The sequence below is a fragment of the Siniperca chuatsi genome, linkage group LG7 (genome assembly GCF_020085105.1).
Source record: "Siniperca chuatsi isolate FFG_IHB_CAS linkage group LG7, ASM2008510v1, whole genome shotgun sequence".
Lineage (NCBI taxonomy): Eukaryota > Metazoa > Chordata > Actinopteri > Centrarchiformes > Sinipercidae > Siniperca > Siniperca chuatsi.
In genome coordinates, this window is record NC_058048.1 from 6,323,892 (window position 1) to 6,338,795 (window position 14,904).

A 14,904-nucleotide genomic window follows, 5' to 3' on the forward strand; every position below is an offset into this window, starting at 1 on the left:
TTTCACACAATATAAGATAAAATGCTTTGAGAATACTGCTGCTTAAGTTGAATTTAAGACCTATTTAAAAGGCTAAATGAAAGCTAAGGACTGTTTTGAAAATGCAAATGGACAAATAGGAACATTTATTGTTATTATTATTATTATTATTAGTGGTAGTAGTAGTAGTAGTAGTAGTTAAAGTACTTCTGCAGAACAAAACAACCTGCCACTGCAAAAATAAGATCCTTAATAAAATAATAACTGCATTAAATATATTAGAAGTTAATACACATGCCTTGGTTCTATACAGGTACTCATACTATGATGATACCATTTACAGATTTGCTTGTCCCACTACTTTGACCTTATGTGACCCACTTTATCATGCTGCTTTGAGATATATTTCAAATTCAGGCTACAGGACTCATCACTACATAAACTCTGGTCGAATGGTCTTTACTTGCTATGAGCAGGATGCAGCACTGGTATATATTAATGTACAAGGCCATTCTGGGCAGATTACCCATTTATACATGCTCTAAGTTTGAATGTGTACATAATACCTACAATCTTAGATACGCTAAACTTAAAAAAGGTGCAACATGTGCGGAACGAGTCTGGTAAAAAGAGTCTATTTTATTACAGCCCTTGGTCTTGGGATGACCTGCAGTCTAGACCCAATCTAGCCTCCTTCTCTTTCTAACCAGTTTTAAACAAAAGCTAACTGAAGTTTGTATTACAAAATGTTCTTGCTACAATGCATAATTCAGTTTGTCATATACTTTCTGTGTTCATTTAACCCTCCTGCTGTTGATGCGTGGATATTAGCTCTTATTCTGTAGCACTTGTACTGTATTGTTTTGTATTTTATTGTGTAATTGGCGTGGAATGAAGCGTAACTTTGCTGCCTTCTTGGCCAGGTCATCACTGAAAAAGAGTTTTTATCTCAACTGGTTTTTACCTGGTTAAATAAAAGGTTAAATAAAATATACCAATAAAAAAAAAGAAAATAAAGCAGCATGTAATAAGCCAGGCAAATATTAGCAGCTAAAGTAAAATATGAAAAACGATAATTGAGATATTGTATTTAAATCTTTGCGTGTTTAAGGCTCTGTGCATGTGGCACTCACCTGGTCTAACCAGTGCTGGTGAAGCAGCAGCTGTTACATTCTCACCGTTGGCCTGGGCCACTGCTGTACTTTCTGATCCAGATATGGCTGTCTGTTGGGAGACATACACACACAAAAAGGTAAAGTATGACTTTAGTGGTGAAGACAACACTCATTTTCCCACTTGACTAGGGGAAAAAACTGGTTTCACGTCAGTCCCTAGTTGGCTATATGAGCCACATGTCAGAGCTCTAAGAGCAAATCATAGATCAGCTTGATTTTGACAGGTTGTAGTGTAACTCATGTTTGAGGGCAGGCAATCTTGCAGCATTCCCCATTAAGTACTAACATATGAACAGTGCAGGCAAGTACATTCTTGTTTTAAATGTATTTTAAGTGCTATAATAGATTAAGCTGACATTTACACAGTAGAAACTATAAGAAACATAAGACCAGACTATATATTTTTTTAATATGGACCCCAGAGAGGAGTAGCTGATGCCAGGTAACAACCATAGACTGTATACACAGTATCTAGCATATATAAAAAGTCTAACGTAACTGTATATACAATCTATGGTAACAACTAATGGGGATCCATATAAACACTAAACAATAAACTTGATGCTGACATGTACTGAAAGCATCTTTGTGAACTACACCAACCTTAATTAATTGTATCTATGAGTGTCTACATTTAATCTCAGTGTAAACCACTGATGCTCACTCCATTTGCACTGATCTGATTACTGATCTGCAAGTTTTATGCCTTTAGTCAGTAAATTCACTAAACTAAAAATGTAAATAGTAACAGTGTGCTAGTATGTCTGCTGTGTTGACTGTGTTTGGTCCGCATCGTGGTATTGTAGCTCACCTGTGGTGGGGTTGGGGTAGAGCCACTGCGGCCCCCTGACATAATCTCTTCTGTAATGTCTCGACCTCCTTGGTTAGGGTCTCTTATTCTGATCTATGGAGCAGAGGGAAGAGATCCAATGTCATGGTGAGACCAGAAATGATGACAGACAGGGTCCTAAATTAATACCCACCAAGCACCAAATGCAGGTAGATTTTCCGTTTGGTGAGTACACTTCGGAAGGTTATCCGCCACACTGGCGGGTAAATGTTTGTACCAAAATAGTCGTGTACTAACAAACTATGCTGAGAGTCTCTACTGCGCTTTTGTGTAATTTACGGGCCCACTGCTTCTGTCCTCCGCTGTCTGTGTCGGAGTTTGACATACATACACTGACACTACCATTACCATATGTGTTTTTACTTGCGTCTAAACAGTGCCGTGAAACTGACCGTCTGGAGCGCTCCTAGTTTTGCGGCACCGTACGGGACATCAGATACTCGGCTAAACTATCACTTGCCGACGGCCTGCTGCTGCAAACCGGTATCACGCCAAAGTGTGTAATACACACGGCAGTGTCACGTTTTCAACGCGTTCTCATTCCGCAGTCAAGTCAAGTTAGCAATAATAAATATGCAACGTCCGGTTAGACTTTCAAGATAAAGCTTGCTGAGAAACATTTCAGGTGATGGTCACAGATTGGTTAAGATTAGGCCCCAAATCTACTTGGTCAGGTTTAGGAATGTTTTGGGTTAAAATAACTGCATCCTTAAACAATCAACACTGAACACTGATATTGGTTTCACATGTGAAACAAACCCCGGTCTCCTGTGTGAAAGTCCGGTGTTTGACCCATTACTTTTATGTTTGATCCTTAAGTACATTTAATAGCAAATACTTAAGTAGAATTTTGAGATGAGCACTTGAGTTGCATTCAAGCTTGAATTGATTAACGGTTGATCAATATATTAAAATAATTTTGCTCTGGCCTCTTCTTTAAGTTTGTATTCAACATAATACCTTATTATCTCGATGAAATGTATTTAAACAAATGTATATGTGACACAAAAAGGCAATGAATTATTTTGGCCGGTGGATTTTTTCATCTACCAGTCTCATTGGCTGGTGAGTCAAAAAGTTAAGACGAAATAAATCTGTATGTGATGGAAAGCACTTGAGAACTGGCTGCTTTTCTACTGTAAATGAGGACGAGTAAGGGGAAAGGCAAAGGGTTAAAATGTTTCAGGGTGAGGACCAGCAGCATGGAAGAGAAGAGTTGCCTTCCCATGATGCAATGCCTACAGTCGTCAGCCCTTTCTGGGTCTATGACTCGCTAGCTGCCTCTGATTCAATGAAAGCTACATTTCTCACATTGTGAACACTGAGGCACCGCACAACAAATCCAAACACTAACTGCCATACAAATTCCTCTGCTGCACAACTAAACGTGCTTCAGCCTTTTAGTCACCAGTAAAGCTGAGCTGGCGGAGCGAGAATCAAGTTAACCAACTTTAAGCCAAATTTCACTGCTGGTTTAAGTTGTGAAAATGCCTGACTCTCATGAAGGTAAAGCACAATCAGGCAGACAGCTTTCCTGTGAACACACACAACACTCAGGCAGAGGGAAACTCATTTTTGATCACTCACTCACAAGGAGTGCTCATACATTACAAACACATGCTTTCTACTCAGCTCCCTTTTTCTCTCACTCACACTCTACAAACGTACTCTAGAAAGTCAGAGCTATCATGAAACTAGTACGAGCCACAATGCTACTAAATAAAGTGACGCACACAGTCACTGGACAAGGATTAAACTGTAAAAGTCAACAGTGAGCTGCTACAACACTGCTGCTCTTCGGCCTACTTTTGATTTTAAGAGATTTTAAGAAAAATATTTGCTTGTCACTACCTTTCACTGGTTCAGTCCGTCTGGAACTCCTCTCCTGCAGCATTACAAACCCTAGTGGGCCTCTTTCATCCTGGGGCTGGAGTAGCCGTTCCAGCGGACTCTGGGCTGGACTTTAAACCCCACAAAGCAGGATGGTGGGTGGACGTAGCCAGTGTAGTTTTACCTCAGCTTAACTCACACACATCCAGGCTGTAATATAGAGCTACACACCAGCAGAACATGACAGAGCAGGGCTGTGCCTGACTGTCAGTATGCTAGTTAGCAACTTGGCTCTCTCTCTCTCCCTCTCTCATACGCTGAACAGAAAAGGGAGGAGGAAAAAAAGAATAAAGTGACTGGCCTTGTAAAGCTATGGTATTGGAATGCACAACCCGCCCACAGAGACTAACAGACAGTTAAAGGGGACAGAGAGTGAGGGAGGGGCAGGGTTGGGGGGAATGGGTGGGTTTCCAGGAAAAAAAATGTTATCGTTATCAAATGAGCTGCAGCTAGCAGAAGAAACTCCCCTTTTCCTAATTCTCTCTCTCTGTCTGCTCTGTCATCCTGCACACTCAAGTTGCTCCTGAGATATTTTTTAACCCCTTCTGAGAGCAGAGGAAAGTGGGGGGGGGAATATGCCACAGCAGCAAAGGAAGGCTGGTTGGTTAGCTCTTCCGGCTCAGAAGGGGGAGGAGACCGGTGGCCACGTGGAGCTGAGCTATGTGCTGACATGTCCTTCACCCCACTCCCCTCTGGATTTTCTCTTTGACACACAGCGAGAGGGAGAGCAAGAGAGTAGGAAAGTTGGGGGGGTAAGGCAATATGCAAAGCTTCAACTTTTGCACATCACCAGGTACTAAAAGGGTAAAAATTGGGTAATAGTGGCAACTAAAAGCATGACTGCCATAGGCTAGAAAATACTGAATATTATTTTTTTAAATCTAGAAAGTTCAAACACACACACAATCCCTCTCGCTCTCTATTTGGCTTGCATGTAACTACATAAAAGGTTGTGTACCTTTGGGAAGCAAAATAGCCTTGCGGTTCTACACATACTGTCCTGTAAATGGAAGGTCAGAGATTGCACTAGAGCCATGTGCCCTGTTGACATGTTTGTTACAAGACACCAAATCTCTACCTGCTCTCTTAAAGTGCATCACTCCCAAAAACCAAGAACGCAAATACGGTCCTATGGCTGAAGCACTAACATCACTCACTCAAGCAGATTTGTGCTGCAATTCCTCCAGTCACTCCCTGTCTGTCATCTTGACTTTACTATGAGAGTTTTTAATTTTGTGTGGATGTGTTTGACAGAGACAGTGAGTGTGCGCAGGGCCTTGAGGCCAATGTTGTAGCACCGGTCGGGGCCCATAGGAATGGGCCAAAGTACACCCCAGGCGACCACAGTCGCTGATAAACAGCCAAGTTTCACGGCGAGAGGGACCAGACATCATGCAATTCTTGCGGCAAAAGAACAGAGTCCCAGCATTTACTGTAACACTAGCTGCATTTTCCTGGCGGTATTGGTAACAGATGGGGGGATTCGCACTATACTAAACCTTAATATATGAAGGATTCTACAAAGAGACTACAAATGATGTCATCGTATTACTTTCAACAAAGCATGAATTAGATTTGAGAAGTTTAATCAGATGAAGACAAATAGAAAAGTTACAAACTTTGGTCAGTCAGTTTACCCCAAACACAGACAAACTGTGGCAAAAGCTCCAAGCTAGCCAAAACTAGTTTCAAGACACACAGACAAAGTTGAGGAACAGAGCAATTAAAGAAAAACCATGCATATACAGCCACTAGTTAACATGTTCAAATCGTTTAGGCTTGTGTCTCTCATTATCATCATTTTTTATTTTCACACTTTGATGATTTAGAGTATACATACCTCTGTTTTTCTCAGATAAATACAAAACTTGGAAAACCCTGCAGGTCGTTAAGGCTATTTGTTATAAAGACATTTTCTGATTTCACAAAGACCCTCCTATAGAAGACTGTTAGAAAACAAAAATGTGTCATTCAAGATGACCAACGAGATATGTCACTTAGGCTACAATCTTCGGTTGAATGAAAAAAGTTGCATCTTGTGAAACAGGTTGAAAAACAACTTCATATTTTTTCACTCTAGCTGGATAGAAGAGTCTCTGAGGAATCTGGAAATGTCTAAAAATAATTCCTCAAATGTAGCCAGCATCACAGAAGTCTCAAATGTAAAAACGATGATTACATGGAGAGGCACACACTGGGGCTACAGTTCACAGAGAGCTACCACATACCAGGCGAGGGCCATCTTAGAGAGCAAAGGAAACACTAGACATACTGTAGAACTGGGGAATATGTCGTACAGCAGCTTAGTCTTACAGCACACCAAGTTAAGGTCAAGTTCGCCACTATCCGTTTCAAGATTGAGCCCAGACTCAAGAATAACTCAAGAATCATCTTCAGAGAGATTGCAACACCAATGACTAGCCGGATTATATCAAAACCATCAGGTCATTGGATTACTATGGGGAAAAAACAGCACTACTTGTTCATATTACTGCAAGGGTTGTTAAATGAACAACTTGGAAAAGTGACTAATATCAAGTTACAGCAGTCAGGTAACTTGTTAGCTATAATGAGTTTTGAAAAGAAAGCTGCAGTATTACATTGTTGCTGCATCAATTTTAGCCAACCAACCCACCAACCCACACAACTCTGTCTGGCTAACATTTATAACAATGTGTTCTGCTTCTTGAATGTCCCATAATGCATTTTGAATTGCAATGTATTTACTCCACCAATTAAGCATTGCACTCCTATAACATTGTTGGACTTATGGTGGGGCAGTAAAAAAAAAACAACGATCAAACTCGGTGCAGCAGAACCAGATATATCGTATTTTTTATTCCACACATTCTTCTTCCTTGTCAAAACCTGCCACCTACATTACCCACAATGCAACGCAAACACAGACAGTTCGGTCAGAAATTCAGGTGTGTTATGCTAGTAGCAGCTAATGTAGACTGGAGCCGCCTCCAGCAGAGATGAGGAGCTACAGATGGGGAGCTTGTGGTTTAGAATCGGTGGGGTTACCCTTTAATGACAAAACACATTCTCTCCAAGTTGAACTCTTAGTTTTCTCTAGCCATTGTGAACACTGTTGTGCAAAAAAATCACAAGCCAAAAAAAAAAAAAAAAAAATGCCCCTGACAGGAAGTTTGCTCCTAAAACTCTCAAATCTGAGTGCAGCACATCAGCTTGGTTGTTGACAACACAATATTAGGAGATAAATCTGAACCTTTGAGATCAATTCATCCAAAATATAAGATTTTGGCAATTCCTATACACTGTCATGTTCGTTGAAATAGTGGTGAAGTTTATCAGTATAGCATATGGTTAGTGCAGTGTGCCAACCCAAACTAAAATAACAGAAAAGGACAGATTTGTATTATTTAAAGCTCTAATTTAAGTTTTTAAAAATGCCAATAAATGTACTCAAAACAGCTTGTAGAACATCATACAGAGCAGAATCTGGACTGGCTCCGGGTGTTTATTCCTCCCCCCGGCTCTCTCCTCAGAGCTCCCCGGCGCTCAGCAGCTGTCTGTCGGCGAGCAGCGGCGCTGTCCCACCGCTCCGCCTGGTCCTCCCCACACAACACTCTTGAAAGCCCCCGCGATACTCAAAATCAAGTGAGAAGTAGGGTCATTTTCTCAGACTACAATTGGACTTCTTATTACAACCAGTGGAGTCGCCCCCTGTTGGCCATTAGAAAGAATGCAGGTTTAAGGCACTTCCGCATTGGCTTCACTTTTTAGACCCGGAGGTTGCAGCTTGTTAGCAATGCAGTAAAATTTAAACAGCAACTTAAACGTCACAAGGCACAATCCTACAGCGCCCCACAATGGTCGAAGGACGCCATCACACAACTCCAAGGCACCTTGGCATGCTTATATTTTGTTCTCATTTGATGCAGTTGTATTGTTTTAAAATGGAATTTTAATTCCTGACCAATTTGTTGCTGCATTTAAATGGTTTCCAACTGAACTGTTATTCCTGTTAATATTGAAGATGTTTTACCAAGTTGCTGGTGCAGGATTATTATTTTAATAATAAATAATGATTCAGTAAATTTATACCTATGTATTTATTTGTTACATTTTGTTTTACAAAGTTAGGAAAGCAATGTTTAAGTCAAGCCTGATGTTACCTTACACATAAAATAATGATCCCAGTCTCTTCCACACAGTGAGGGATACAGCTTATTAATTAATGCTAAACACCGGTATTGGATCGGTACTCGATACTGGCAGATATACAAATTCAGGTAACGGAATCGGATCGGAACTGGAAAAAAGTTGATCGGTGCATCCTTCAAGCTAACAATATCATTTGTCTCTTAGTCTGTAATATCACCAGGATGTATACGCCGATGTCTACGTAGATAGGTCTAGAATTATCAGCGTAACCTTGAGTTTATCACACAGTAGCTGTTTGGGAGTGGAAAACTTTCATTAGTAAAAAACACATATTATGTATTTAGATGGAATTAACTTCAAAGAACTGTGCCAGTTAAAGTACCTGACCCTTCACTGATAAACAGATGTTGTCCAAACAGGGCTGATAAAAAGTTTTTCCATTTTAGGTGAGCTGTTAGGTCTGCGATACTTTCCTGTTAACATGTCCACCATGTTTAACAATATAAAAAGGACTATTCTAAGTTTACTAGTGGTTCATTCTACTAATAAAATGTTAATAATTGGAATTGTGGGGAGACTATAAGTCTTAAGTAAGTAATATAGGAATCCTGAAGCAGAGATCCTTTCTCAATAAGCCATTTTAAAGTGTGAGATATTTTGTGCAGTAGAATACTGACTGTACCTGTTTCCGTTCCCGTTTGGTGGGGATGTGTTGGGGAGGCTGAGGTGGTGGTTGCTGCTGTTGAGGGGCAGGGTTCATAATGACGGGTGCCGTCTGCACCGACGGGGTGAACTGAGGCTGGGCGGGGTAGTAGGCCCCTGCTGTGGATCAGACAGAGAGAAGAATGTAAACCAACAGGTACTGACTTAATCCTATAGCCATAACTTGACACAAACACATCAGTCTGTTGCACACAGACGCACAGGACCTACACACATTTACTTAAAAGCACATAGCTAGTGTTTACACAATGGCATTACAGTCTACATTGCTAATGTTCTGAAATTCCTGTTAGTCCTGTTACTTTGAGGCAGTTAGAAAAGCTGCATCTAAAATGTCAAGGTTTGATTTCTTGATGATTTGTAGTGCAACAGCTGTAGTTTTATGTCCACAGCAAACTTATAATGTCATTACAGTGAGGTCTTCTCACTGCCAACTGAGGATGTGTTACATTTTAGGCATCCATCAAATGCTCCAGAAAAGAACAACCTACCATCTGTGTAAACACACCTCAATAAAACTTCAATTCCTAGATTACAAATTTTAACAATGTTTACGTTTGGGCTTTAGTGTCCTGACAATATTCATGTGAACACTGTAGAGACACCTTTAAGGAGAGAAATTACATTTGTTTTTTTTTTGTTTGCTACCACAGCAGAATTTCAGTGTTATTGTCACAACTCTGTCAAAAATGGACAGGGTAATCTTAAGGAATCTTAAATTTCAGGCGCACCAGTGCAACCAATGAAAATGTTTAGTCACACTTGACAGATTTTTGGTCGCACCCTGGAGTCCCGTGAAGTTATGATTAATGAGTGAATGAACAAGCAAGCAATCAAAGTGTAATCCGATACAAGTTGAATTTTTTCGTCTTGCTTCACTTGAGCAAATTTAATCACATGTGAAGGGCTGCAACTAATGATCATTTCCATTACTGATTAATCTGCTGAATCTATTTTCCTGTATCGTCTATAAAATGTTGAAAAATAGTCAAAAATACTGATTATAATTTCTCAGAGCCCAACGTGACTTATTCAAATTGCTTGTTTTACCCAACCAACAGTCCAAAACCTAAAGATATTCAATTTACTATAATATATATGAAAACAAACAAATCATCAAATCCTCTCACTTCAGGACAACAAATGTTTGCCGTTTTTGCTTAAAATATGAATGAAACAATTAATCGATTATCAAAATAGGTGCTGTTTTATCTGTTCATCGACTGATGAAAAAGTGTAGAGCTGAAACGATCAGTCAGTAAGACTGATCGTTTCAGCTCTACACTTTTTTTTGCAGCCCGTGTCTCCATGCAGTCTGAGTAACAGGTGACTGAAATCAAGTATCAAATGATTGTAATAAAACATTTTTCAAAAAAACACCACAAACTCCACTTGCTTCATCTCCATCAGGCCCTTTTCTTATTGCTGCAGTGGAGTAATGCTTCTTAAGATACTTTCAAGCTCCAATTATCAACTTGTCCTATCATGATAAGTCTTCCAGCACCTAGTAGAAATCCACTTGAACAGACATCATTGCCTCAATCTGCATCTAACTGTTTCCAAGGGTGTCTTTCCACTGACTTTGTATACTTTTGTGCCATCTCAAAATCTCCCTTCATGTTGTATCTAAATGCAACAGTTAACAGAAGCGGATATGGCACCTGGAAGGCCCCAAAGGTAGGCCTTCAGACCATGACTCAGCAGTCATTCCCTCTGCCCATCCCTTCATTGGTGACCCTTATGACGTTCACAAATTTGTCAAGAAAGCTGCTGCCAACCTGACCAAGGGAAAAAAAATAAATCAAAAGAACATCTACCCAGTCAATAGTGTCAACAAGACATCCAACCATTCAGTGATATTACCTGGCCTTGTAACTGGCCTCAGCTACAGTTCAGAACCAGTTGTAGCCCACTTTCAAAAGGACTGGGGTAAAAAGTCCTCAGATTGAAGAGGCCTCTCTTTCAGCCCTGCGGTAGCTAGCTCCTGCTCTGCCTCTCTCCCCCTCGGCAAGCATTTCAGTCTAACTCACATTACTGAGTCTGCATTGTTGACCAGGAGCAGCACAGCCTAAATATAGTCAAAACCCCACACCGGCTGGAGGAAGAGAGCGCGTGAGGGGGAAAGGGAGGGAAGACAAACAGAGAGAGGGAGAATAGGAGCATGCTCAAAACCAGAAAGCCAGAAGCCATGAGACTTTTCTTGGACAGCGTCCCGATAAAGTTAATAAGAGGCTTGAGATATGACTCACAGTGCAGGAGACACAGCAATGGGAGGGGGCTGCAAAGAGACACACTGTCTAGACGACACCTACCCTCAGAGTCCTGCTGCTCTTGAGACCCACGGTTCCCCATGCTGAATGAAAAACTTCAAATGGACAGAAAAATGAGAGGGGGTTTCTCTTCAAACCCCCTCTCTAACTCCCTCCTGGCCTCTCTACAGGTGCCCTCTTAGAATGACTTCTTTTAATGTTCAGCCCTCCCTCTTCCAGCGTGTCTCAGTTTTGCTCCTCCCTCTGACCTTCCTGATTCCTCCCTGCCTTTTACTTTTTTTTCACCTCCCTCCCTCCCTCTAGAGTGTACTGGCAAGCAAGCAAAGCTATTCAGTTGTGTCATTCCGAGTGGCTCTGATTTGCCTGAAGACTCCCTTATCTCTCCACCCTGGACAAGTGATCTGATCCATGCTGGCAAAGATGTCACAATCTATTACAAAGGGGGTGGGCTGTGTGTTTGTACATTTATGTGGGATGAGTTAAGCAAATCACTCAACTTGGGGGGTGGGACTCTTAAAAATAGTCACCATACTCAGTCAGCACTGTGTATGTGTGTGTGTTTTTACCTGACTGCTAGAAAAGGACTCAGTGGTCAGATAGACTGCACCACTTAGGAGGACTGGAGGGGGGTGTTGGAATGATATTACTACTGATATTACTGTTACTATGCAGTTACCAGAACTTTCTGTTGGGCATTGTAGGTCCTAAAAGCCATTTCCAGATATCCAGGATATCTGTATCACTTTACTGCCTCTGTGACATGGTGGAAACCTGAAACAGTCCTCTACACCTCTGCACTTGACAAAGCCAATATAGTGGTGAAGCCCATAAGACACCAGAGTTTGAAAGCCATGTCTAAGTGTCACATGACCAGTTATTTAGGGTCATGTACCAAACTCATGTCATGACACGCCATGTGACTAGCAGAATGACCAATGTGACACACACCCACCAACACAAACACATGGGAGGTTATGTCCCGTGTGGTCATATAGCTGGCATAAATAGCAACACAGCCCTCTCCTACCACCAGCAGCCTGTTATTGTGAAGAGTGTACCATATCCAGACAAATACAGTAAATTAGCACTAAGTCTGGCAAAGTCACAGCAATAAGCATAACAGACATATGAGACATAGTGTGTGCCTCTAGTGTGCTGCCATAAGAAGAAGAGGCAGGAAAGTATTTAAGAGGTGATTAATTTTTCTGGAATTAGCTTTTCCTTTGTGAACCGTTCTAATTACATTCCAAAGTACAGAACCAGAAGTGTTCCCATTAGGGTCAAACTCATGTTTTTTTCATACTACATATTTCCAATTGTGAATGAATGCTGTTCAAACTCAGGTGAGCACTAAACAACTTCCCTAAGAAAATGGACTCTGTGGTGCAGGACTGGTAAGAACAGAATACAGACCAACAATAGAACATTAAGTCCAGTATTGAGGGCTGTCACAGGATTGGGTTCAAAACCCAACAAAAAGGCATGGGATCAAGTCAATCAGAAGTTAATCAAACATTTTACTGAAAAAATGTACAGACTGACACCCTTGAAGCAGTTGACAAAAAAACATGAATCCTCAACATGACACAAGAAGGATTTATTTTCTATACCATCTAAAATTTTGGAAATTTGTTGCCTTCCCTAAACAAATTCTCATTCTCACATTTTTCTAAAAATGAGGCTTGTTCAATCATCAGCCATATAAAACACAACAAAAGATCGATGTAATGTTCAGAAAACAGAGTGACGAGTTCAATGAAAATATGTTAGAATGTGGAAAAAGACAGTTGACCTTGACATTTCTAATGTTAGTGATTGCTGGATGTAAAGCGTTAATCTCACCCCAATGTGGAAAGGCCTGTGAGAGATGCTCACTTCATTCAACAGATGAAATGGATGCAAAGATTAATCAGGTCAAATTTCTTGTGCAACCACAAGAAACTGCAACAAGCAAAATAAATAACTATATGAGGTCAACTCAGGCTCAAAGATCTGATCAAACCATTCTAGTCAGACACTCTCAAGCTGCTTCCAAATGCACTGGTGATCCACACATCAAGTTCAGGGTTGAAATCTTACATCAAAATGCAATGTTCCATTGTGACTGCGAGCAACACATAACGCAATCCCCTTCAAGAGAACAGCTTATCTGAAAAGCTTTATAAAGTGATTTAGGCTCAATTTAGCTACTTAATAAACTAAGCTTGATGACATATTTTCTACATTATCTTTTCTTCACTGACAGAGAAAGTTAAATACAAGCCAGTTAGACTTGTGTAGAAATCAACATATTGTTGCCTGCTGTATTTCAAAAAGACAAACTGCCCTAGGACAATAAATAGCTATCTGAAAACACTACACAGAGATTTGAATATAGCAATTGAGTCTGCAAAAAATTAATGAAAGATTTACTAAACATTCATCACATTTTTTTATTTTCAGTTGTATTTTTTGACAACATGCATATGCAGGTGCAGAGTGTCCATTGGTATTGTTCAAGTACCATGCACATCGTACAGTGCACATACACTGATGTGCAAAGAGCATGACATGGAGAGCCTAAGAATTGTGTTTTTACAGTCCTGTATTCAGGCCAGTGCATTCTATTGCTGATGAGCTACAGTTTAAACAAAGACAACACATAGTTCAGATGCCTGCTAGTGGGTGGTCAGCAACTTTGTTTTCAGGGCATCATCACTTCTTGTGATGTACCGACACTCAGCCACCTCTAGAGGGTGTGACAACACATGGGACAACAGCAAACATCTGCAGTGCTACTGTATTTAGTAGGAGATGTAAAGCAATATGACAACAGAGAATGTTTGGAATGAATAAACACAAAGTACAAAAAGAAATGCTCATGTGTATGAACTATGATAGCTATTCTTTGAGCGTATAATAGAAACATACTCTCATACTGTGACATACGTAACATTAATCTGTAATAGTCAGTGCAGATGTTATTTATGCTGACATGCTTTAATTTATTTTTCTGGAGTGGCCATTTCACTCTACCTGCTTTGACTATGACAGTCAGCAACTTTTAACATTTTCCAGAACGCAGCCACACCCTTCAGTGACAACACAACACAACACGTCTCGTAGCTGCATTTCATTATGGTTATGTGCGCTATGTTGGATAGAAAGAAAGTCATCTCTGCCAATTTCTCCCTGTGTGACTGCTGAATGTCATTGCACAACTGACAGTCTTAGAGAGATGTCATTGCTCTTTGCTTCTGAGGAACTTACTGTACATGAAAAGCGTGATTAATACCCCTACACATCTATTCTTAGTCTATCACTTCTCATTTCATATTAACTAGAAGTGTCCTAAGGAAACACAGACTTGCCATACTGCTTGCACTCTAGTGAAACATTATCCTTTTGTTACATTAAGAAGTGTTATGCTTTGGGTTTTTTTTTGGATCCTACTGCTTTTCAGTTACATAATTGTTTGGCTCACTGACTGATTAAGTTTGCAAGTTCTTGGGCTAAGGATGGCTCATGTGTCCATTAAAAACCCTGCTAAGTGTCTCTCTCTGTGTGAGTGGCTCAGGTGAGGCCCCAGGCAGAGCCTCTTACCATAAGTACCATATTCAGCAGGGCTGGTGCCTGGGTAGAAGCCCGGGGTGCCTGCGGGTACTGGGTATTGCTGGGGTGTGGCCACGTAGGTTGCTGATCGGTACTAAGGAAGCAAAGAAGAGGGAGCATGGAAGACAGGAAGAGAGGAGCAAGGGTAGGGAGGAGAAACAAACAATATTAGCAGATACAGTCATAAGAGCAATATAAATCATGAGTGCAAACACAGGCCTGCACAACAAAATACATTTACTTCTCTTCACAATACACAGCTTTAGGCCATTTGAAGGTACTAATCAATAGTTTG

At 40.6% G+C, this 14,904-nt stretch overlaps 1 protein-coding gene across 1 annotated transcript in view; it reads right to left on the reverse strand.

Moving 5' to 3' along the window:
- The window catches only part of LOC122879504 (eukaryotic translation initiation factor 4 gamma 1-like), a 42,957-nt gene that overhangs the window by 16,133 nt on the left and 11,920 nt on the right, over window positions 1-14,904 (reverse strand). Inside the window, exons 8-11 of the mRNA XM_044203675.1 lie at window positions 14,601-14,703; window positions 8,708-8,847; window positions 1,966-2,058; window positions 1,113-1,203 (exon numbers count right to left, since the gene is read on the reverse strand). Coding sequence (XP_044059610.1) covers window positions 1,113-1,203; window positions 1,966-2,058; window positions 8,708-8,847; window positions 14,601-14,703 — 427 coding nt within the window. The remainder of the gene's footprint in view (window positions 1-1,112; window positions 1,204-1,965; window positions 2,059-8,707; window positions 8,848-14,600; window positions 14,704-14,904) is intronic.